General features: G+C 42.2%; 1 protein-coding gene across 7 annotated transcripts in view; it reads left to right on the top strand.

Annotated features, from left to right (window-relative positions):
- The window catches only part of MYBL1 (MYB proto-oncogene like 1), a 79,365-nt gene that overhangs the window by 24,776 nt on the left and 33,305 nt on the right, over positions 1-21,284 (top strand). For 4 of the 7 annotated variants that reach the window (XM_040354346.1, XM_040354344.1, XM_040354342.1 and 1 more), the window contains exons 4-8: positions 1,743-1,835; positions 5,918-6,138; positions 10,146-10,302; positions 18,170-18,244; positions 20,440-20,547. In XM_040354346.1, the coding sequence (XP_040210280.1) occupies positions 1,743-1,835; positions 5,918-6,138; positions 10,146-10,302; positions 18,170-18,244; positions 20,440-20,547 (654 nt within the window). The remainder of the gene's footprint in view (positions 1-1,742; positions 1,836-5,917; positions 6,139-10,145; positions 10,303-18,169; positions 18,245-20,439; positions 20,548-21,284) is intronic. The other 3 variants (XM_040354348.1, XM_040354347.1, XM_040354343.1) reach the window with 2 other exon arrangements.

The raw sequence follows: 21,284 nt of genomic DNA, 5'->3' as shown, positions 1-21,284 counted from the left end.
CTCCAATGCTGCATCTGTTCCCAGTCTTCTCTAACACTGAGAACCGAGCGATCGAACACCACCAATCGCTCAGTTCTCAGGGCTCCCTGAACAGCAAGCTAGTGACTGTCGGTCACCGACTCTCTGTGCCACCCCGCTGTGCTCACTATGAAAGGGACAGGAGTGGCCCGATCAGGCTCTCACTGGCTCGCTGAGAGGCTGAGCCGGATGTCGGTCCAGGCATGTGGGCAAATCCTGACCATATGGTCGCGATCTTACGCAAGCCTGGACCGGCTCTATGACATCAGCAAACAGGACTTCAGCCTGCTGTCTAAAAACAGGTCACTGAAGTGTGGAATGAACTGCACTCCTGTGATCTACAGAAGTACAGCCACCTGTACTTCTCCTTTAACTTAAGCATATTCTGGTGTTCTTGCATGCCAAAAAATATAGGCAACTGCCTGAGAACCTCTTGCATAGCAAACTGACCCGGACACTAGGGTATCAGGAAATTGGCAAAACTTCTGTATTATCCTCTGTGCTAATGCTTTAATGAGTGATAATTACACAAAGGCTGTTCACATCTGTTTGATGACATCAGACACTTGCGGCAACTTGTAAAACAGGTTTATAATATAAACGATTAAACTGAAATTCTTGGAACATTTGTACTTGGTGTGCTTGTTGAAGGCTGGAAAAAGGCCAAACAAGACATTAAAGCATCTGCCTCCCGGAATATTGCAGATTCTGCCATTTATTTTGGATTCCCATGTATTTTTATTTCTTTTATAAAGTTGCTGCAATGGTCTACCTTCAGGTTCTGCTGGTGCCCAGGGGGTTTAAGCTAAAAATACAGTAAATTGTACGGAGTATCAACATCACTAAGGCAGGCCATACAAAGGTCGCATTTTGAAAGCATTTTCTTTCAAAAATCGTATCTAAGAATTTTCGTGCAGCAACAGCCGATTTTTGTGCGGCCATCGAATTTGAGTAATCGGGCATGATGAATTTTGTTTTTTAAAAACAAACGATTTTCTAATCAATGAGAATGGGAGAATCCTGCAAGAAATGTAATCAATAAAGAAATGTGCAAGGAAAGAAAATTCCCAGAAAGAAACGAAGATTCCCAGCCACAAACATTTCTGCATCAACAGGAGGTTAACAGGCTTCCGACGGTCGCATCCATCGCGTCACGATTTTCCGAAAGTAGCCGAACGTCGGTGCGCAGGCGCCGTATAGAGCCGCACCGACATTCGGCTACTTTCGGCTACTCGTGACGCGATAGATGCGACCGTCGGAAGACTGTCAATCGAGAAGGAACGCTCAGACCCGAAGACCATACCCGGAAGCGGCGGAGAAGATCGCTCTCTAAAACGGTAAGTACTGCTTAGTTTTGAAAAAAAATAGCCGATTCCCCTAGACAAAATGAGCATGAATCTAATCTTAAACATTTTTTTTCGAGAGAACCTCTACTTTAAAGCTTGATTGAATTTCGAAATCAATGGTGGCGCCATCGGATCTAAAAACGTACAAAATTTCGGCTTTCCAAAAGAAAATTATTTCAAAATTCGACCCATGTATGGCCTGCCTAAGCTGCAGTACTTGTTGGCAATGATCCATGGGTAGCCCTCTGGGATTTTGTTGCACGTAGCGATGTAAACCGCAGTGGAGATGCTGTATATAACCAGTATGACCTGAAAAGTTCCATACGCTGTGCTCTCTCTGATGTGCCATGTTTTCTTTGCCTTATTTTTCACTTTAAGGACCGGTCAGATATACAGTGCCACCACCGATGGCAGAAAGTATTAAATCCTGCACTAATAAAAGGGCCTTGGACCAAGGAAGAAGACCAAAGGGTAAGCACTTTTATGTTTGATGCTATCCTTCTTCTCTTTTTTTAATTTTTTTTACTTTTGTCATACAAAGTGGTTTTCTAGTAGTTTAAGCGCTTTTAATAACAAAAAAAATCGGGGTGGATTTGATTTAAATCGCTAGTAAAAAGGCTTGATTTAGGGCCAGTTCACACCAGACGCAGTTTCGTGTGCATTTTTTCTGCACTAAATATGCATGCACAGTGTTTTCCATGTATTCCATGTACTGTATTTATCGGCGTATAACACGCACCCTAATTTTAAGAGGGAAGTTTCAGGAAAAAAATTTAAATACTGAACTTTGAAAATAAATAAATAAGGGTAGCTCAGGAAGTGGGTAAATCCTTCTGGGGCTGAAGTGGTTAAGACCAGTGCACACTGATGCCTGACAAGGGAGGGCAAAGAGACACAAACTATTTGCAGGAAGGGGGGGCCTGTCAGCCAGTGTGTGTTGTGTGACTCTCTTAGCTCCCCCTCCCCCTGTCAGGCATTGCTTCCCCCCTCTCGCTGGCATTATAATGTATTGCTCTCCGACGACCAACAGCCACAACGGCCGCGACAGTTAGACTGGCTTCCGTGTGCAAAGAAGCTGGGGGATTTCTGCCACCGGAGTGTACCGGGACCAGGGGGGCCTGAGATGGCACCTCCCAAGGCACTATATGCTGTATGTACAATGCCGTTTTTAAACTATATCGGCGCTTTTGAGGGTAAGCATTGCAGTCTATGGCATGAGTCGGATTAAAGTAGTGCATGAACTGCACAAAGTTGCTGCAACTTTAAGTCGCACATATATGAATGGTTATTGTTGGAAAACATAGATAAGTTGCATGACAAGTCGCACAAGTGTGATTGGAGCCTTACCCTTTTAAAGTAGAACTAAATGCAAAATGTTTTCATTTTAAATAAGATAAGGTGTGTCTGTGTCCTTCTTCTTTTTTTTTTTTTTTAACACACCTGTGTCTAGCTTCGCACCAATACTAAGCATTTGCATACTCATGCAAGTGGACCAGTACCTAGCCCTGGTTCACATATATGCAAATTCAAATGCGTTTTGAATGCTTGCGATTTGCATTACATGTGAATTAAAAGGCTTTTCTATAGAGCCGGTTCACATATAGTATGTGTGGGCCGGCTGCAGCGTGATTTAAAAAATAATCCGGTATGATTTTCAGGTGCGATTTCCAATGTCACACACTCTTTAACAGTTCTCACCTGAACGAAGTTGCATCGGATGGGGCTTGAAATCGCACTGAAAACCGGCTCCCCACATGTGAACAATTTTGTTTTTTATCATTATAAAGAAACTAATAATCGTTCATTAGTTTAAAAACAAACTGTCACATGACACTAAAAATAGGTGAATAGATATGTGAAATAGGTATTGGCAGGGGCGGACTGACCATTCGGGCACCGCGCCACTAGGGGGCCCCATCATGATTGCAGGCCTCAGTAAAACCAGGGACAGTATGTAAAAATCTGCGTTTTCTTTTTTACCTATGTCCCTTACCGACATCCTTTTGGTCTAAAAATCCCAAGATTATAGCTGCTCTCCAGTACCTTCTCTGTGTGTGTGTGTGTGTGTGTGTGTGTGTGTGTGTGTGTGTGTGGTACTGTGTGGCACCATAATCTATTGCCCGGGCGGCCCCATAATCTCCTATTGCCCGGGCGGCCCCATAATCTCCTATTGCCCGGGCGGCCCCATAATCTCCTATTGCCCGGGCGGCCCCATAATCTCCTATTGCTGGGGCGGCCCCATGAGTTTTCAGTCCGCCCGTGGGTATCGTAATTGGCATTTGCGAATACTTGAGAAAAAGTACTGGTATCTTGGTATTAAAAGTATCTTCTAACCAAACGGGAAGTGAGAAGAAATCCTATCGGTAATGGATTCTCAGGTTGTCTCCAGAACGAGTGTCCCCTTTGGAAGATTTCCTCTCTATTCCTGTTTTGGGGACAACCAAAAATTTAGGGAGTTTCTTTTTACTTTAATTTTCGCTGATATCAGTCCGATGGATAAAAAAAAAAAATGTAAGCCGTGTGATGCGCTTATTTGCCACTCCCTACCGCCGCCACCCTTGCCTGCATTGTAAAACATTGGGTTTTATCAGCCTCTTGGGATACACATGTGACATATCCTGGAAGGTAGCAGGTTCAACACGGGGCACAAGTCTCGCCCATGGGGCACAAGCCTCGCCCATCTCTGTATGGCACTGTCTTATTTACATGAACATTAATGGCATCCCAGTCTTAGTCCGTAGGGTTCAATATTGAGTTGCCCCACCCTTTGCAGCTTCAACTCTTCTGGGAAGGTTGTCCACAAGGTTTAGGAGTGTGTCTATGGGAATGTTTGACCATTCTTCTAGAACCGCATTTGTGATGTCGGGCACTGATGTGGACGAGAAGGCCTGGCTCGCAGTCTAATTCATCCCAGAGGTGTTATATCAGGCTAAGGTCAGGGCTCTGTGCAGGCCAGTCAAGTTCCTCTAACTCGCACATCCATGAGGGGGTCAAAGTTCATGTGCGTGTAAAGGTAGGCATTCCAAAAGCTAGTTCCCCTCCCCCCCACCACCCCCCCCCCCCCCCCGTGCAAGGCGGTAGAATTTTTATTTAATTTGCTGTAATTTATTTAAGTTACTAAACCCAGAACCCTGCATTCACTATATCTGGTCTCCCACAGTACAAAGAACATAGAAATGCAATTATTTTGGTAAATATAAATTGCTAAATCCCTTTTCTCATCATCAATTAGAGCAGCCTTGTGACTTCTATCAGTGTCTGGTTAAAGCTTGTAGGACGAGTTTTCATTCTCCCCTGATCCTTCTATGAGGCTGCTGGACCCCTGACCCCCTGTCTGGACAGTGCTGATTGGCCCTGTGCTGATCACATGCTCACTACCAAGAAAAAATAAATAAAATCTCTAGCAATACTAACCAAACCGAGCATGTGCAGCTTGTCCCCTAGCCTCTACTGTCCGGAGATGGATTGGGGACTCTAAAAGAGGGGGAGGATCAGAGAAGATGGGCTCAAACAGTCTTTTTACACAATGCATTGTGTAATTGTGTAGGTTTCACAGTGAGTATAACAAGCATGCTTTGCTGCATATGCACACTGATTTAACTGTTGTGGGTTCAGTAACACTTTAGAGTGGCATCTTGATGAAGAGTCTGGGCTTCCAGGGGACCTGTGCAGATGTTTAAAATATGTAGAGGAACCTGCAGGTGTCGTGTTTTTTTGTTTTGTTTTTTGTTCTTTGATGTGTTCTTAAAGGGGTTGTAAAGGTACAATCCCCCCCCCCCCCCCTAAATAGCTTCCTTTACCTTAGTGCAGTCCTCCTTCACTTGCCTCATCATTTGATTTTGCTTTTAAATGTCCTTATTTCTTCTGAGAAATCCTCACTTCCTGTTCTTCTGTCTGTAACTCCACACAGTAATGAGAGGCTTTCTCCCTGGTGTGGAGTGCCATGCTCACCCCCTCCCTTGGACTACAGGAGAGTCAGGACGCTCTCTACGTTGCAGATAGAGAAAGGAGCTGTGTGTTAGTGGGTCGTCCTGATTCTCCTGTAGTCCAAGGGAGGGGGCGAGCACGACACTCCACACCAGGGAGAAAGCCTTGCATTACTGTGTGGAGTTACAGACAGAAAAACAGGAAGTGAGGATTTCTCAGAAGAAATAAGGACATTTAAAAGCAAAATCAAAGGATGAGGTAAGTGAAGGAGGACTGCACTAAGGTAAAGGAAGCTATTTAGGGGAAAAAAAACTGTACCTTTACAACCCCTTTAATTTTGTATATTTAAAAAATATGCAACAAAGTTCTATTCTGAGGCTGGATTCACACCTATGCATTTTTAGTGCTATTTGCCTTTATCATTGTTTCCTATGGATCACGTTCTGTAGTGCAAAATGCAAAAAACACTAGTTATGCATAGGCGTGAATCCAGCCTAACTTGGTGATCCTGCCCTTTATTCGTTAATAGTTATTCAACTTGAATTTTTATTTTTTTTGTGTGTTTTTTATTTTTTTATTATGAGTCTAAAAGTGGCTTCATCTGTTTTAATGTCCTTTTTTATTAGGTGATTGATCTTGTGGAACAATATGGGCCCAAAAAATGGTCCATCATTGCTAAGCACTTACATGGTAGAATTGGGAAACAGTGCAGAGAACGTTGGCACAATCACCTAAATCCTCAAGTAAAGAAATCTTCATGGACCGAGGAGGAGGATCGGGTCGTTTACGAGGCCCATAGAAAACTCGGAAATCGCTGGGCTGAAATAGCAAAGTTGCTACCTGGGAGGTAAAGCAAGGTCTTTTTTTATAATTATGGAATATTTCAATGTTGAGAGATAGAGAGAGATATATATATATATATATATATATATATATATATATATATATAATGTATGTATGTATATGTACGTACGTACGTGTATATGTGTATATATATATATATATATATATATGTGTGTGTGTGTGTGTGTGTGTGTGTGTGTGTGTGTGTATGTATATATATATATATATATATATATATATATATATATATATATATATATATATATATCGTATTTATTCGAGTATAACGCGCACACGTGTATAACGCGCACCCCTAATTTTCGATTAAAAATCGGTATAAAATTTTGTTTCACACCAAGCATTGTAATTGACAAAAAAACGTTGAATTACCGGTAACAATATTTATTTAAAATGCTTCAAAGTCAGATTCATCATCGGATACACTAGCTTGCTAGCTGCTCGATTTCCGTGAATTTCAGCATGATCGACAACTTTGAGCTTGAATGAAGCGTCATATGCAGAACGTTTTCTCTTGATACCATGAGTTGCCATCTAACGGGTACCAGTACAGTATATCAATTAAAATATGAAGAACACTGAATTACGGTACGCAAAACACTGAATTGTACAAAAGCAATGCTTACCGTAACGTGTGGGCGAGGCGAGGAAATGAAGCGGCGACCATACAGCGGATAATAAGAATTCTCACCCCCAGTTCGGGCCGCCCACTGTACGCGACGTGGGGACGTTTTTTTTTTTTTCGCCCTCGCATACAGTGAGCGGCTGCAGCCCGGAAAAGGCGCAGTGCAAACTCACAATTCGCCTGCGCCCTCAATGGACCGGCCGCCACTGCCAACCCACCCCAGCCCTCGTTTATAACGCGCACCCAAACTTGATTTCTTTTTTTGGTAGAAAATTTTGCGCGTTATACTTGAATAAATACGGTATATATATATATATATATATATATATATATATATATATATATATATATATATATATATATATATATATATATAATATGATATTTGGTTGTTCTACTACTCTCTTGAACTTGGGTGAATAATGTAGCGTTTTAAAGTGGCACTAAAGTACCTCTGTGACAGGCAGCCAGCAGGCAGGCTTTTTATTGTAGAACATGTCATGTCTCTTCCGCAATAAATTACCCCTACATGCCTGCTAGCTGTGGTCTCTGATGTAAACTGAGCTGCACATGCACAGCTCAACTGACAACTTTGGCACTATCTTTGTATGCCAGGATGGTGTCCTGCAGGCGTGACGTCATTCCGCTCCGCCACCTAGGCCGGTAAGGGACAGCAACTGTTGAATATATAATATAGCTCCTTTAGTTCCACTTTAAAGGCCACTTCTCATGTAGTAGATGGACATATATGTATTTGAGTAAACAAGAGAGGTAGACTCAGAACTTACTGTTTTAGTTACTTTGGTTTGGCTTCACATCTATGCGTTGTGGTAACTCTCACCTTACACAATGTACACATTAGTGCAATGGGGTGCTATTCATTTTTAATGCCCCCCCCCCCCAACATACTAAAAGCATGCGCCTGTGTTGCAGCGCACCAAATTGCTCAGTTTGATATGGGCCCAAATATTTTGAAAACTTTATTTATGGCTTCTTAAAGCAATAATAATCCCAAAACCAAACCTCTATTATGTTGCAGCTTACCAATTCTTTGATGTGACTGCATTAGTGTTCCTTTTTTATAGGCTTTCTTACTTTTTATTTTTACCTGGTGATCCTGCCAGTACAACTGTGTGTGTGGTGTTTTTTTTTTTTTTTTTTTAACAGAACAAGCTGTCCTGTAGCAGTTGGAGGGTTGAGACAAACCATTTAACACTGACATGGGTGCTTACATTGGTCAACTTTTATGTATTTATGTGAAACATTTATGCGCTGCTTGCTTCCTAGCTCTCCCACCAGCAGCCGCTGTGGGCACACGGAGGGGGATTTCTCAGGAGGGAGAGCAAGGGACGGGCCCCCTTTCTTTTCTAATTGAACACAGTGCAATCGGTACTGATCGCTCCTGTGTCCATTCGTTGCTAAATCGTAGGAATCTTTGTTTACTATGCTTCAGTTTGTAAATGAATAGGAAGCCTGTGAGCGCTTCATATTCATTTATCTGTGCAGCATAGGCTGCAGAGAAAGGGACTGACGAATCTGTCCTCAGTCCCTTAAATCTAAAACATCAGGGGCCAGATCCACAAGGATCTGCCTATCTTTAGGCAGGCGTAGCGTATCTAAGATACACTACGCCGCCGTAACTTACAGCGTATTTTCCGTATTCAGAAAGAATTTGCGCCGTAAGTTACGGCGGCGTAGCGTAAATGGGCCGGCGTAAGCGCGCCTAAATCAAATGAGAAACGGGGGGGCGTGTTTTATGTAAACGAAGCATGACCCAACGTAAATTACGCTTTTTTCGAACGGCGCGAATGCGCGTGCATGCTCAGTATCACGTCGAAATTTCTAATTAAATTACGCCCGCTCAATGCCTAGACGACATGAACGTAACTTACGCAAAGCCCTATTCGCGAACGGTTTTTACGCAAACGACGGAAAATTTGACGCTGTCCCGACGTCCATACTTAACATTGCGTACGCCTCATATAGCAGGGGTAACTTTACGCCGGTCCGACGCCTTACGCAAATAGATACGCCGGGCGCAACTACGTCCGTGAATCGGCGTATCTAGCTAATTTGCATACTCTACGCCAGGGATAAGCAATTAGCGGACCTCCAGATGTTGCCAAACTACAAGTCCCATGAGGCATAGCGAGAGTCTGACAGCATCAAGCATGACACCCAGAGGCAGAGGTATGATGGGACTTGTAGTTTGGCAACAGTTGGAGGTCCGCTAATTGCTTATCCCTGCTCTACGCGGAAATCAACGGAAGCGCCACCTAGCGGCCAGCGTAAATATGCACCTAAGATCCGACGGCGTACTAAGACGTACGTCAGTCGGATCTAGGCCACATTCAGGCGTATCTTGTTTTGTGGATACAAAACAAAGATACGCCGGCGCATTCTAGAAGTTGCGCGGTGTATCAATAGATACGCCGACGTAACTTCTTTGTGGATCCGGGCCCAGGAGTCTGTTAATTGAGGTATTTGGAGGCTTCCGTTTTACTTTGAGCGTGACACAGGAGGAGGCGTGTATGAGAAAAGCTGGTAGTAATGTAACTTTAAAGTATGCTGGCAGCGTTGTCCCAGGGACAGGAGAGGTGGGGCAGCCAGCCTGAAACCCCACCCAATGGGTGGCACCCGAGGCGCACCGCCCGATCCTCGCCCATCACAAAAAATATCAGTGTATAACACGCAACCGCTGTTTTACCCTCTATTTTCAAGGGGGAACGGTGCGTGTTATACGCCAATACATACAGTATATAAAACTAAATGTAAAAAAAATAAAATAATACCAGACTTTTTTCATGTTCACTTTGCTTTCCATAATTTCTGTGTGTGAAGCATAGCATTGTGCCCATGGCATGTGTACACCCCTAGCCGCTGTCTGCCGCTCTGTGTTTGTGCTTTTGGGTGAACCCTAATATAATAGGCTGCTCTGCAGGAGTAAGGCTTCATTTCCACTGGCGTTTTTACAGCCACTGTTGTTGGCCTTTTTTACAGCCTAAAAACGCCTGTCCATGTTTATTTTGTAAAAAAAAAAAAACATTTTTTTTCTTTTTGTGAGCTGCAGCTTTAAAAATGCCGTGGTCGCGTTTTTGAGCGTTTTCGCGCGTTTTTGAGCGTTTTTTAACGTCTGGCGTTTTTACAGCTCTACTCTGGAGCTTCAGAACGCCCTGGTCCTGCGTTTTTTTTTACAGCTCAAAAACGCCTATGCCATTTGCAGCTCAAAAATGCCTATGTGGGCATGATGCCATAGAATAACATGGACAGGCGTTTTTAAGCTGTAAAAAACGCTCAGAAAAGTGGCTGTAAAAACGCCAGTGGAAATGAAGCCTAAAGAACTGACAACTCGCATCATTTTGTTCTAGGACTGATAACTCCATAAAGAATCATTGGAATTCCACTATGAAGAGGAAAGTGGAGCAGGAAGGATATCTAACGAAGGAGGTGGATAAAAGAGAAAATCACCAACCCTCTTCATTATTTAATCCACAGAACCCTTACTATGTGCCAGCAGAGCCTCAGGTATGTGTCTGCTATTACCAATGTAATCTAGACTAGTCTTTATGTATTTACTTTCTATTTATATATATTTTTCTCTCCTGGTGTTTGACCTCTTCAGATTCTCCTCCATATGGCACACTGCTCAATTACTTTCCACTTGCATCCATCACTGTCATTATATAGAAATCTTCTTTGTTCCGCTCTAGGTTCCCTTTTTTCTTTTGTTGTCTCTTATCAGCTGTCGGCGTCTTTTCTGATCTGCTTTCATTGTTCTGATCCTTTTTAAGCAAAAAAAAAAAAAAAATATATATATATATATATATATATATATATATATATATATATATATATATATATATATATATATATATATATATATATATATATATATATATATATATATATATATATATATATATATATATATATATATATACACACACACACTATATTTATCATGTGGCTTTCATATTTCATCTGCCATATTGTAACTATAGCACCACATATAAATGTTTTGTAGATTCTTATGCCCCATACAGACGGTCATTTTTTGTGATGAAAAAAAAATGACGTTTGAAGTGATGAAAAAAAACGACATTTTTGAAACTTCATTTTCAAAAACGATGTAGCATACACACCATCATTTTGAAAAATGATGAACAAAGTGACGGCACTCTAAAGGGGAAGTTCTATTCGCCTTGAGGCTGCTTTTAGCTGATTCCGTGTTAGTAAAAGATGATTCGTGCTTTTTTGTCTGTTACAGCGTGATGAATGTGCTTACTCCATTATGAATGGTAGTTTTACCTCCCGTCTCAAAACTTGCTTCTGGGCATGTGCGGGTTTAAAAACGTCGTTTTGCCCACACACTATCATTTTCATTGACACACAAAATGACATTTTGAAAAACGACACAAAAAATTCGAGCATGTTCGAATTTTTTTTTTGTCATTTTTCAGAAGACATAAAATGACATTTTGCCCACACACGATCATTTTAATTGACATTTTTAAAAATGTCATTTTATTTCATCACAAAAAATGACCGTCTGTACGCGGCATTAGTTTTCAACTATGCCATTATTAATTTATGTTGAATAACGTGTATTACAAGATTATCAAGTTAGAGATTGTAGCGCTCTTTTATTTCATTGTCATAATTTAATGGTCTAAGATTTAAAAAAATGCTAACAGAATGTTAATTTGTTTTGGATATTGTAGGGAAGTGTTAGATCCTATTCCAGGTTTTTTATTTCCTCTTATTTTTTGTTCTGGTGCAAGGGGGCGGAGGAGTAAGGAAATGGTGTGATATCTTTTCGGCATGCTAAGGGATCTGACAAAAACCCCGGGGTTCCAGAAAGCCTTAAAGGGGTTGTAAAGGTAATTTTTTTCCCTAAATAGCTTCCTTTACCTCAGTGCAGTCCTCCTTCACTTACCTCATCCTTCCATTTTGCTTTTAAATGTCCTTTTTTCTTCTGAGAAATCCTCGCTTCCTGTTCTTCTGTCTGTAACTCCACACAGTAATGCAAGGCTTTCTCCCTGGTGTGGAGTGTCGTGCTCGCCCCCTCCCTTGGACTACAGGAGAGTCAGGACGCCCACTAACGCATAGCTCCTTTCTCTATCTGCAATGTAGAGAACGTCCTGACTCTCCTGAAGTCCAAGGGAGGGGGCGAGCACGACACTCCACACCAGGGAGAAAGCCTTGCATTACGGTGTGGAGTTACAGACAGAAGAACAGGAAGTGAGGATTTCTTAGAAGAAATAAGGACATTTAAAAGCAAAATCGAAGGATGAGGTAAGTGAAGGAGGACTGCACTAAGGTAAAGGAAGCTATTTAGGGAAAAAAAAGTGTACCATTACATCCCCTTTAAGACACACACACACACACACACACACACACACACACACACACACACACACACACACACACGATCTGACTTTCCAACAACAACGGGCCGAAGTGTTTTATCAGACAATCCGACCATCTGTACGCTCCATCGGACCATTGTTGTCAGTGTTTCAATGGACGAATGTTTGCTGTGCGTGCTCTCAAACTTTCCGACAACAAATGTCCGATGGAGGATCATCCGATCGTGTGAACATAAGTCCATCGGACCAAAGTCCAAACACGCAAACTCCAAACCAATGCTAAACATCAGACAACAGACAACAATAGCAGAAGTTGCCCAAAGGGTGGCGGTAAATAGCTGAAAAAAAAACAAGTGATTTGGTGAATGTTGGCTGAAAAAGTTCTGCCGTGTGTATGCATACCAAGTTTCACAGCCAGCGCCCCTTCTGACAAATATTCCAGGAAAAGTCCAATGGAAGTCCGATTTGTGTATGAGGCTTTACAAGTCAAAACCTTCTACATGTTCACTGTGCTATCTTAAGGCTCCATTCACACTTCGGCAAATTGAATTGCGGTGGAATCGCTGCGATTCCAAAACGCCCAATGTGTTTGGGGTGCCAGTAAGAAGTAATGGCATCACAATCACAGTGCGAATTTGCTGCGATGCATTCACAGCTAGGCGATTTTGAAGATCACATTAAAGATTATTGCATCATTTTATGGTTCAAGTTAAATGGTGCCTAAGATTTCTATTACCTTATTACTAGTCCAGTTTCATTTTGTTTCATGATTAGGGAAGTGATTTATAAATGAAAGTGCATATTGCTGTCTGCTCTTATTATATATTCTGCTGGGTTATGCAAACCACAAAATGTGGACCGCAGTGCGAAGCCCCACAGATTATTGCAGCGGAAAACTGATGGGAGGAAAGCTTGAGGTATGCTTCGGAGCTCTCGTCTCAACATTTTTTTTTTTTTTTAAATTGAGCTTTATTTAGATTCCTGAAGCAGACAGACAGCAATTTCCAATTGGTGATGTTTAAATATCCTGCCAACTGTAATTTTACTGTCCAATAAGACTGCAGCCTGCTTCATGGAAAGCCTTGGACTGGGCAGGGTGATGGCAGGAGCCCTGAAGTAAGGGCAAGGCAGGTCCTGGTAACAAAGTGAAGGTAAATCAAAGTGGGCACAGACAAGGAGTTTGTCTACTAAATGCAATAGTAGACATCTTGTAATCTTTTGTAGAACTTCTATATTTAAATCGTTTGTAATGGAAATTATTTTTGCTTTAAAGTGCCTTTCTTACTTGGCTGGTACCTCATTTTGCCCACCTTTTTTAAATGCCTTTTAAATGGTACAGACTTCTAAATATCCCCTCTATATCTATCTGATATGCTGTGTTACCACAGTCCTTTCTGTGATTATCGAGGTCTGACACAGCTGAGCATTCTCCTTCCAAATGCCTAATCTTTTGTTCTCTTTGGCATGGCCTTCCCGGTTCTTATTCACGCTTCGACTGCTCTTTGTCTTTTTTTTTGTGTCTCTTTTTTCACAGTATGTCAACATGCAGCCTTAAGCTTCTTATGACTTCTTATCTGTGTATCTAATTATGCCATTAAAACCAGGGCTTTTATGGTATTTACAAGTAGCGCTGAACTAATAGGAGTAGGCACTTTTGTGTGCTCGAGAAAATGGTGGTTTGTGACTGTTGTATGGGCAGATATCTTCCGCTTGGATATCAAACCATACTTGACTGTAGAATCAATGTAGAAAATCAGTTGGGGGTTCGTTTACCCTAAACGCATACAGTGGAACCTCGGATTACGAGCATAATCCGTTCCAGGAGAATGCTCGTAATCCAAAGTACTCGCATATCAAAGCGAGTTTCCCCATTGAAGCCAATGAAAATTAAAATAATTCATTCCGCATTGACTTCAATGCGATGCAATACCGCATGCGGCCAGAGGCGGGGGGCGCTGGAGAGCCTCGGAAACGGCCGAAAAGGCCCAAGGACACTTCGGCTGATCTCGGAAAGACTTCCTACCCGAGATTTGCTGAGGTCAGCCGTGCTGTTCTCGGGCCTTTCCGTGCATTTCTGAATGGCGACGTTCGACTCTGCTTGGCTCCGGCGCCCCCCACCTCAGGCAAAAAGCGGTATTGCACACCGCTTTGGCCTGAATCATGCTCGTTTTGCGAGACAACACTCGCAAACCGAGTCACGTTTTTTTCAAATACAGTGCTCGTATTGCGAAACGCTCATTAACCATGTTACTAGCAATCCGAGGTTCCCACTGTATTTCATATTTTGGTGGATTCTGGTTAGTGAATTACCTGTTGGGTACATTTTTGGGTGGTGAGTACCCCTTGGTCTTTTGACTTTACTCCTTCATTTGTGTTTATCACTGCAGCAAAGAGACCTCATTTATTTTCTAGAGGGCACAGTGAGGCCCCTTGTAATAAACAGAAATCGGGCTGACAGATCAAAAAAGCAGCAGTTGGCAAGAGCAATTAGAAAAATTGTATACAAACCTAAATCTACATTGACTCGCTAAAAATGACAAGTGAATATCAAAATCCAAACAGGTGTATTTTGGAGGAGCAGAAAAGAATAAAATAAAAAAACGATGGTCCCAAATAAATCAATATCGGTAAAAAACTGTGACGAGAAGAAATCTTTTCTGTTCGGTTGTTCTGAACACCAAAAGTGTATCACCACCTTGAATACAGAGGACTCTCACTGGAACATATGGACCCTTTATATGAAAAGAGTCAAAAGAGCTTGGAAATCAATATGTCATCTGTAGGGGAACTTGCATCACCTCCAAGTCTCCATCTGTAGTCACAAGGCCTCCCGTCCAATGACCTAAGATGTTCAACCGTGCTGTAGGGACTTTGCTTCATATGTATTGGCACTGTCCACTTCTGCAACCATATTGGGGGACGGTGCACCAACTGTTTGATGTGGACTTTCCCTTTTGTCCCAAAACATTCCCCCAGGTTATCCAGGCTGGCTAAGAAATTGACATCTCATATCTTGACAGCTGCTAGATCTCTGGTAGTTCTTCAGTGGAATCGGCAAACACCACTGACCACCATTGTGCTATACGCTAGGATTAAGGACGCAGAGATTATGGAGTCCTTCACAGTGTGTCTTGCCGATACAGTAGAGCATCATACCGTGATATGGGAGCCCTGCGGGAGGACCCCCCAATGAGGCTTTACTATTTTCATGCTGGTCAAAGATCCCGCTCTCTCTAACCCCCCCTCCCCATTCTTTTATAAAAAAAAAATTATACATTTTAAATTTAATAAAAATTGTCAATTATAAAAAAAAAAATGATGTTCAACCGTAATATAAAAAGAAAATTGGGAAGACCCACATAGTGTACAACTGTATATGCAATTTTATTAAAAATATATAACTAGCCACTCACAACAGTTAAAAACATTAAAGGGGTTGTAAAGGTTCGCAGGTCATTTTTCTTATTTTTTTTTAAACAGACATGTCATACTTGCCTCCACTGTGCAATTAGTTTTGCACAGAGTGGCCCCGATAGTCATAGTTACATAGTTAGTCAGGTTGAAAAAAGACACAAGTCCATCAAGTTCAACCATAAGTCCTCTTCTGTGCTCCCACGGCGGCTCTCCTGGCTCCTCCCCGCAAGAGCTAACCCCCCCCCCTGGGAAGCGCTCTCCCAAGGGGGTTAGCTTGCGGGCGCGCTCCCGTGCAATACAGTTGGCGTCCATAGACTCGTCCGCGTCATTGGATGTGATTGACGGCAGCGGGAGCCAATGGCTGCGCTGCTATCAATCATCCAATGAGGAGCCTACAAGAGCTGGGGGAAAGCAGCGCAGGATCGCACCCACAGAGATTCGGGGCTTGGGTAAGTAAAACAGTGGGCGGGGCGGTGACTGCAAGGTGTTTTTTTTTCACCTTCATGCATATTTTTTCACCTTCATGCATAGGATGCATGGAGGTGAAAAAACTCGTAGGTTTACAACCACTTTAAGTGTTTTGATTATAAAATACCAGTCCTGTGATCAAATTCAACAACTTCCTGGTCTCAGCATTTGCAGTGACGTCACAAGCCTAAGTGTTGCCCTACATGTGTCGTCACCCCTGACGTCATCGGGGTGCAGTAGCCACATCTGTCAATGCTTTTGGTTTCCAAGGGGGTCGAATCCCGTCCTCCTACATAAATGCAAAGCGTGATATGATGACCTTGGCATATGGGTAGACATGGTAATGAAAGTCCATAGATCTTAAGCAGTAGTGAATATAAGAAGCTGATGGATGAGTCGCCCAGCAGTATCTTTCAAATGTGGGTACAGCAAAACCCTTCTAATAGTAATTTCTGCCGTGTAGCTCTGGAAATTCGAGTGAAGACCACACCCCACAGCAGCATGATATAAGAAGCTGATAGATGATGGATAAGCAATGTGCTGAAACTTAAAGCCTAGTCCCACTGAAAAAATGCAAATGCTGCAGCTGCTGACTTTTAATAATGGGACACTTGCCCGTCCAGGGCGCTGTGATGTCCTCGCCCGATCTGTCCCTCGGGTCTCAGGTGCAGGTGCTGGCTTCATTAGTAAGGGAATCAGGAAATGAAGCCTTGTGGCTTCACGGCCTGGTTCCCTACTGCGCATTCGCGAGTTGCTCTGCGTTTTCACTGTCCCTGTTTTCTGGGACCTGTGTGTCTCCCAGAAGACGGAGGGGGCCCGGACATGGCGTAGATTGCCACAGAATCTGTGGCGATCTATCACCGGAAGTGGGAGCAAATACCTGTATTAAACAGGTACCTGCTCCCAGGAGCCAGAAAAGCGGAAGCTCAATTTTTGGGTGGAACTCCACTTTAAATATTAGTCTGTTTTTTAAGAGGTTTAATCACTTAAAAGAAATCTGCTGAAATAATTATGAAACCTCTGGTTCTAATGAAGCTTGTTGCCAGGCAGGCATTCTGATCCAGTGTTTCAGGTTAATGATTCGGAACGTACGAAAGCCGTATGTATATTAGTCGGGTAAATGGCTTTATCGGAAGGAGGTTACCTATTGGCAGAATACTTGTATCCATCAGCATAGATTTTCTTTATATTTGTCTTGTCACCTGTTTAGAGGGCTTATGTTAGACATGCCCATTGTGGTTCTGCCATTTTACAGTTATGGGCTTAGGAGAATTTTAAAGCTCCGAGTACAACCTGGCCTGAGATCTAAAGAGTTTAGAGGAACTCTGATCAATTTTCAAGACTAAAAGAAGCACTTGATAACTGTGTTTTAGCACTGCTGTTGCCTTTAGGCACTTTTTGAACCAGAAAATGTATTTAATAGGTTTATATAACCAGAACAGATATACAAATAGAGCCGCATTTAATGATCAATTACAAAAGGACACAGGTGACAGATTACGATTCCAGCTGTCATATAAAACGTACTAAAAGATACCAATGTGTTCCTTTTTTTTATTTTTTTTTATACATGTAGCCATTCACTTCAAGCTGCCACGTTTTGATGATCCAGCAAGTTTCCTTTTGCATGTTTTGTTATATAGGGATGGAGAGCAATAATTACATTTAAAAGCCTATATTTTAGAACAGCAGTCATGCTCTATAACAGGGGTCTCCAAACTTTTCAAACCAAGGGCCAGTTTATTGTCCTTCAGACTTTAGGAGGGCCAGATTGCAGCCCGCAGGGGCAGACAATGTCCTGAGCCCAGCATCAGTGAGAATAAATATGGCCTCAAGGTTGGTGATCAGTAGAAGGAATAGTAGTGCCCCTTGGTAAGAGGAATAGTATCCCATCATTGGTATCAGTGGAAGAAATGGTGCCCCCTTGTTGGTGTCAGTGGGAGGAATAGTGCCCCAAGGGCCAGATAAAGGCTAGAAAAGGGCCACATCTGGCCCTCGGGCCGCAGTTTGGAGACCCCTGCTCTATAAAATGACTTATTCTTTTTGTGTGACGTTAAAATACAATGTTATGAAATGAACGTGTAAGCTGTGATTGTAGAACTCCATTTAGATAACAACCAGTTTTGTTGTTTGCCTTTTAGGTTCCAGGATATCATTGTGTTTCAGTTGATGACAGCTGCATAGAAAATATTCACAATTCTTTTGCCTTTATTCAGGTAAGGTTCACTGTATGAAATGGTAAAGCACACGTCGTCTTAAAAAGAAAACTTAGAGAATGTCTAATGCAGCACAGAAAATCTCCTATTAATAGTTGACTTGAAAATCTCTTGTTAATACAGAGTACGGTAATGTGCAGATATTGGTATTTTCCAGTAAATATTAATGTGGCTGTAAAGGCTATATTATTATTATTATTATTATTATTATTATTTTTATTTTTGCTAAAGTAAAAAAACTGTTAACTGCTCTGTGCAATTGTGTTGCACAGAGTGGCCCTGAACCTAATCTTCAGGCGCTCTTCTCCTCTGTGTGCCCTCATAACAAGCTGTGAGCTATTGGGGTACATGTATGCCCATGCTCCTGAGCCGAGTGAATTGATCGCCCAATTGGTCTATTTTTATCTGCTTAGATGGGGTCATTCTTATACTTGTTTGACTCTACAAAGAAAGCATATAGTTGTGACGCTGCATATTATAGATTTCATCATCTAATGATTCTCTTTAGAGTTTAGGTTAAAGTGAACGTGCCATTTGGAATAAGCGTATAGTAAAAAAAAAATATTATAGGTTACCTTCAGTGAAAACTGTCTGAACATTTACTAGATCTAGAGATACGGACAGCTGAAGGTTTTATTTTTTTGCAAATCTCAACGTTTCCTGTAAAAGCTGGGTTAGATACCACTGCTCCTACTACCCCATTGGTTCCTATTTTTTTAAGGCGATAGGTAGCCTCTGTGTCCATTGGGGAGCTCAGAAGGTGGAAGTGGGTTGAGCCATGTTTGACTTTTATAGAGTAGTGGAGATTCAGTGGCGTTGCTATGGGGATGAAGATTGCATATGGGTGACACCATCAAGGCTGGCGCCAGCATAAGCTGATGCTATTCCTGCCAGTGCTATGCAAACCCGGCATGTCTGGAGGAATTCCCAGGATGCTGCGTTTTGGCATAGCATCGGCGTCAGGTCTGGTGGCATGCGCTGCTAAGTGGGGGGAGAATCACTTGGAGGCAGGGACCTGGGACTCCGCTGGAGAGTGCTGGCTTGCTGGTGCTCATAGCCCAGGATAGGAGGGGAGGGTAGACTCGGGTACCGGCTGTTTGCAATAGAGACCATGCTGCGCCAAACTTTTGCCATGACTTGAAGAACCCAGCTCCTGGCTGCACCCCTGCCGCTTTCCTTATCCCTGGGCACCCTGTGACACTGCTTTGTGGGGGGCTGGGATCTAGGGTCACCAAGTATCTACCTATCTCCTGGATCACCTATGCTGCCCATCCCCACCTCACCTTTGCTTTTTAACTCTGTGCCTGCTGAAATGCCAACATCACCATCACCGCCACACTTGGGGGTTCTAAGTGGGTTCTGTCCTTTTTTTAGGGGGTCATCTTCCCTTAAATAGTGCCCCCCCCCCATCCCCTCCCCTTCCAGTGGCCTTGATTCCTAGGAAGGGTGATCTTTGGTGAAAGCTGAAACCTGTCAGTGGCAACAATGTGCTTTAGTCAGAATTATTGGTGGGGGGCTGGGGGAGATGTGTGTGACGACATGTTGTACCGAACCAGGTGACATCACACCACTGTGGAGATTAGCAAATAACTTCAGCTGCCTATGTCTCTGGATATGCTGATCCTTCAGACATATTTTCACAGTTTTTGTTTTCTTTATATGGTCACTTTGACTTACCCAGGTTTGTGACAGGTTTTCTTGCTGTGTTCATGTGATGGGTCCACATAATGGTTATGTTATGTTTAGTTACAAACCCAATTTTATTATTTGTTCGTATAATTTATTATAACTAATTTTATATTGGTAGTATAAATTATTTTTAGCAATAATACATTTTATTAGTAGTATAATTTATTACATAGAAGTGATTTAACATATTGCATTCTGTCTAACCATCATAGCTGTATTTTTAGTTGCAAATTTTACCTGTAGGAGAATTAAGAGATTAACCTGTAAGACTATAACACATATGACATATTTAGAATTTTGTTCTAGTATAGATACCTGATTTGCTCTTTGTAGCCGCCATACGATTTGCATTAAAACTTATCGCCTATCTGTGCTGAAGACTTCTTGTGACCCAATCACTTTGATTATGGGGTGCTTCCCTATGCTAAGACTGTGATATCGCTTCTATCTGTCTTCTTGACCTGTTCTCCTGTCTCTTCTCCGGTTCTCTTCCATGCTTCTCTCAGCAGCCCTTTGTCGACGCCGACGATCCAGATAAAGAAAAACGGATAAAGGAGCTTGAATTGCTGCTTATGTCAGCTGAGCATGAAGTCAGAAGAAAGAGATTGTCATCTGTAAGATTGCCGTGCTCTCTTCTTCTTTTTTTATTTTTCTCTTGCATGCTGCTGCTTCTTCCCTCCTTTCAAGGCTTGAATATGTTCTATACTGAGTTGTCTGCTTGGTGGTGGTAGTATTGGTGGCTGAGTGAGCTAAGCTAATGACAGAGGGCAGTATGGGAAAGTGACAGCTGTGAGTGCGTTTACTAAGCCAAGGGGTCAAAGTCAAGACAATAAGACTTTGACTTATTGTACATTGTAGGTGGAAAAAAAAAGTACTTTATACAACATGTGCTAATGGGGACAATGGTGCGTAATCATTTTACTTTTTAAAGTGTATGTTCTGATAAAATGTGTGTGTTTTTTTTTACGTTTTTGGTTAGCGTGGGGAGAGGTAAAATCCCCCTGGTTGGCTTTACTGCTACTCTACTTCAATCTTATTTCTTTTTTTAAATCAGAGATGGCTTAAAATCTCATTCACTAGAATGCACCTGCTGGTGTGTGGTAGGATGCCAGTGGTTTTAATCTGCCAATCTCAGAGCATTGCACTGCCTGCTTTTTTTTTTTTTTTTTTTTTTTTAATGGAAACTTTATTGAAATTTCACAACCTGACACAAAGTCCTCTTGGCCGCAGAGGCACATTGTGGTAGTTTGCATCACACTGCACTACACTGTTGAGTATGGCATTCCATTGTGTGTGGTGTGTGTTTTTATTTTATTTTTTTCGGGGCAAGCTGTCCTGCCGATGTAGCACT

Source organism: Rana temporaria, chromosome 5 (assembly GCF_905171775.1).
Source record: "Rana temporaria chromosome 5, aRanTem1.1, whole genome shotgun sequence".
NCBI classification, from domain to species: domain Eukaryota; kingdom Metazoa; phylum Chordata; class Amphibia; order Anura; family Ranidae; genus Rana; species Rana temporaria.
This window is presented reverse-complemented; position numbering and strand designations above follow the sequence as displayed.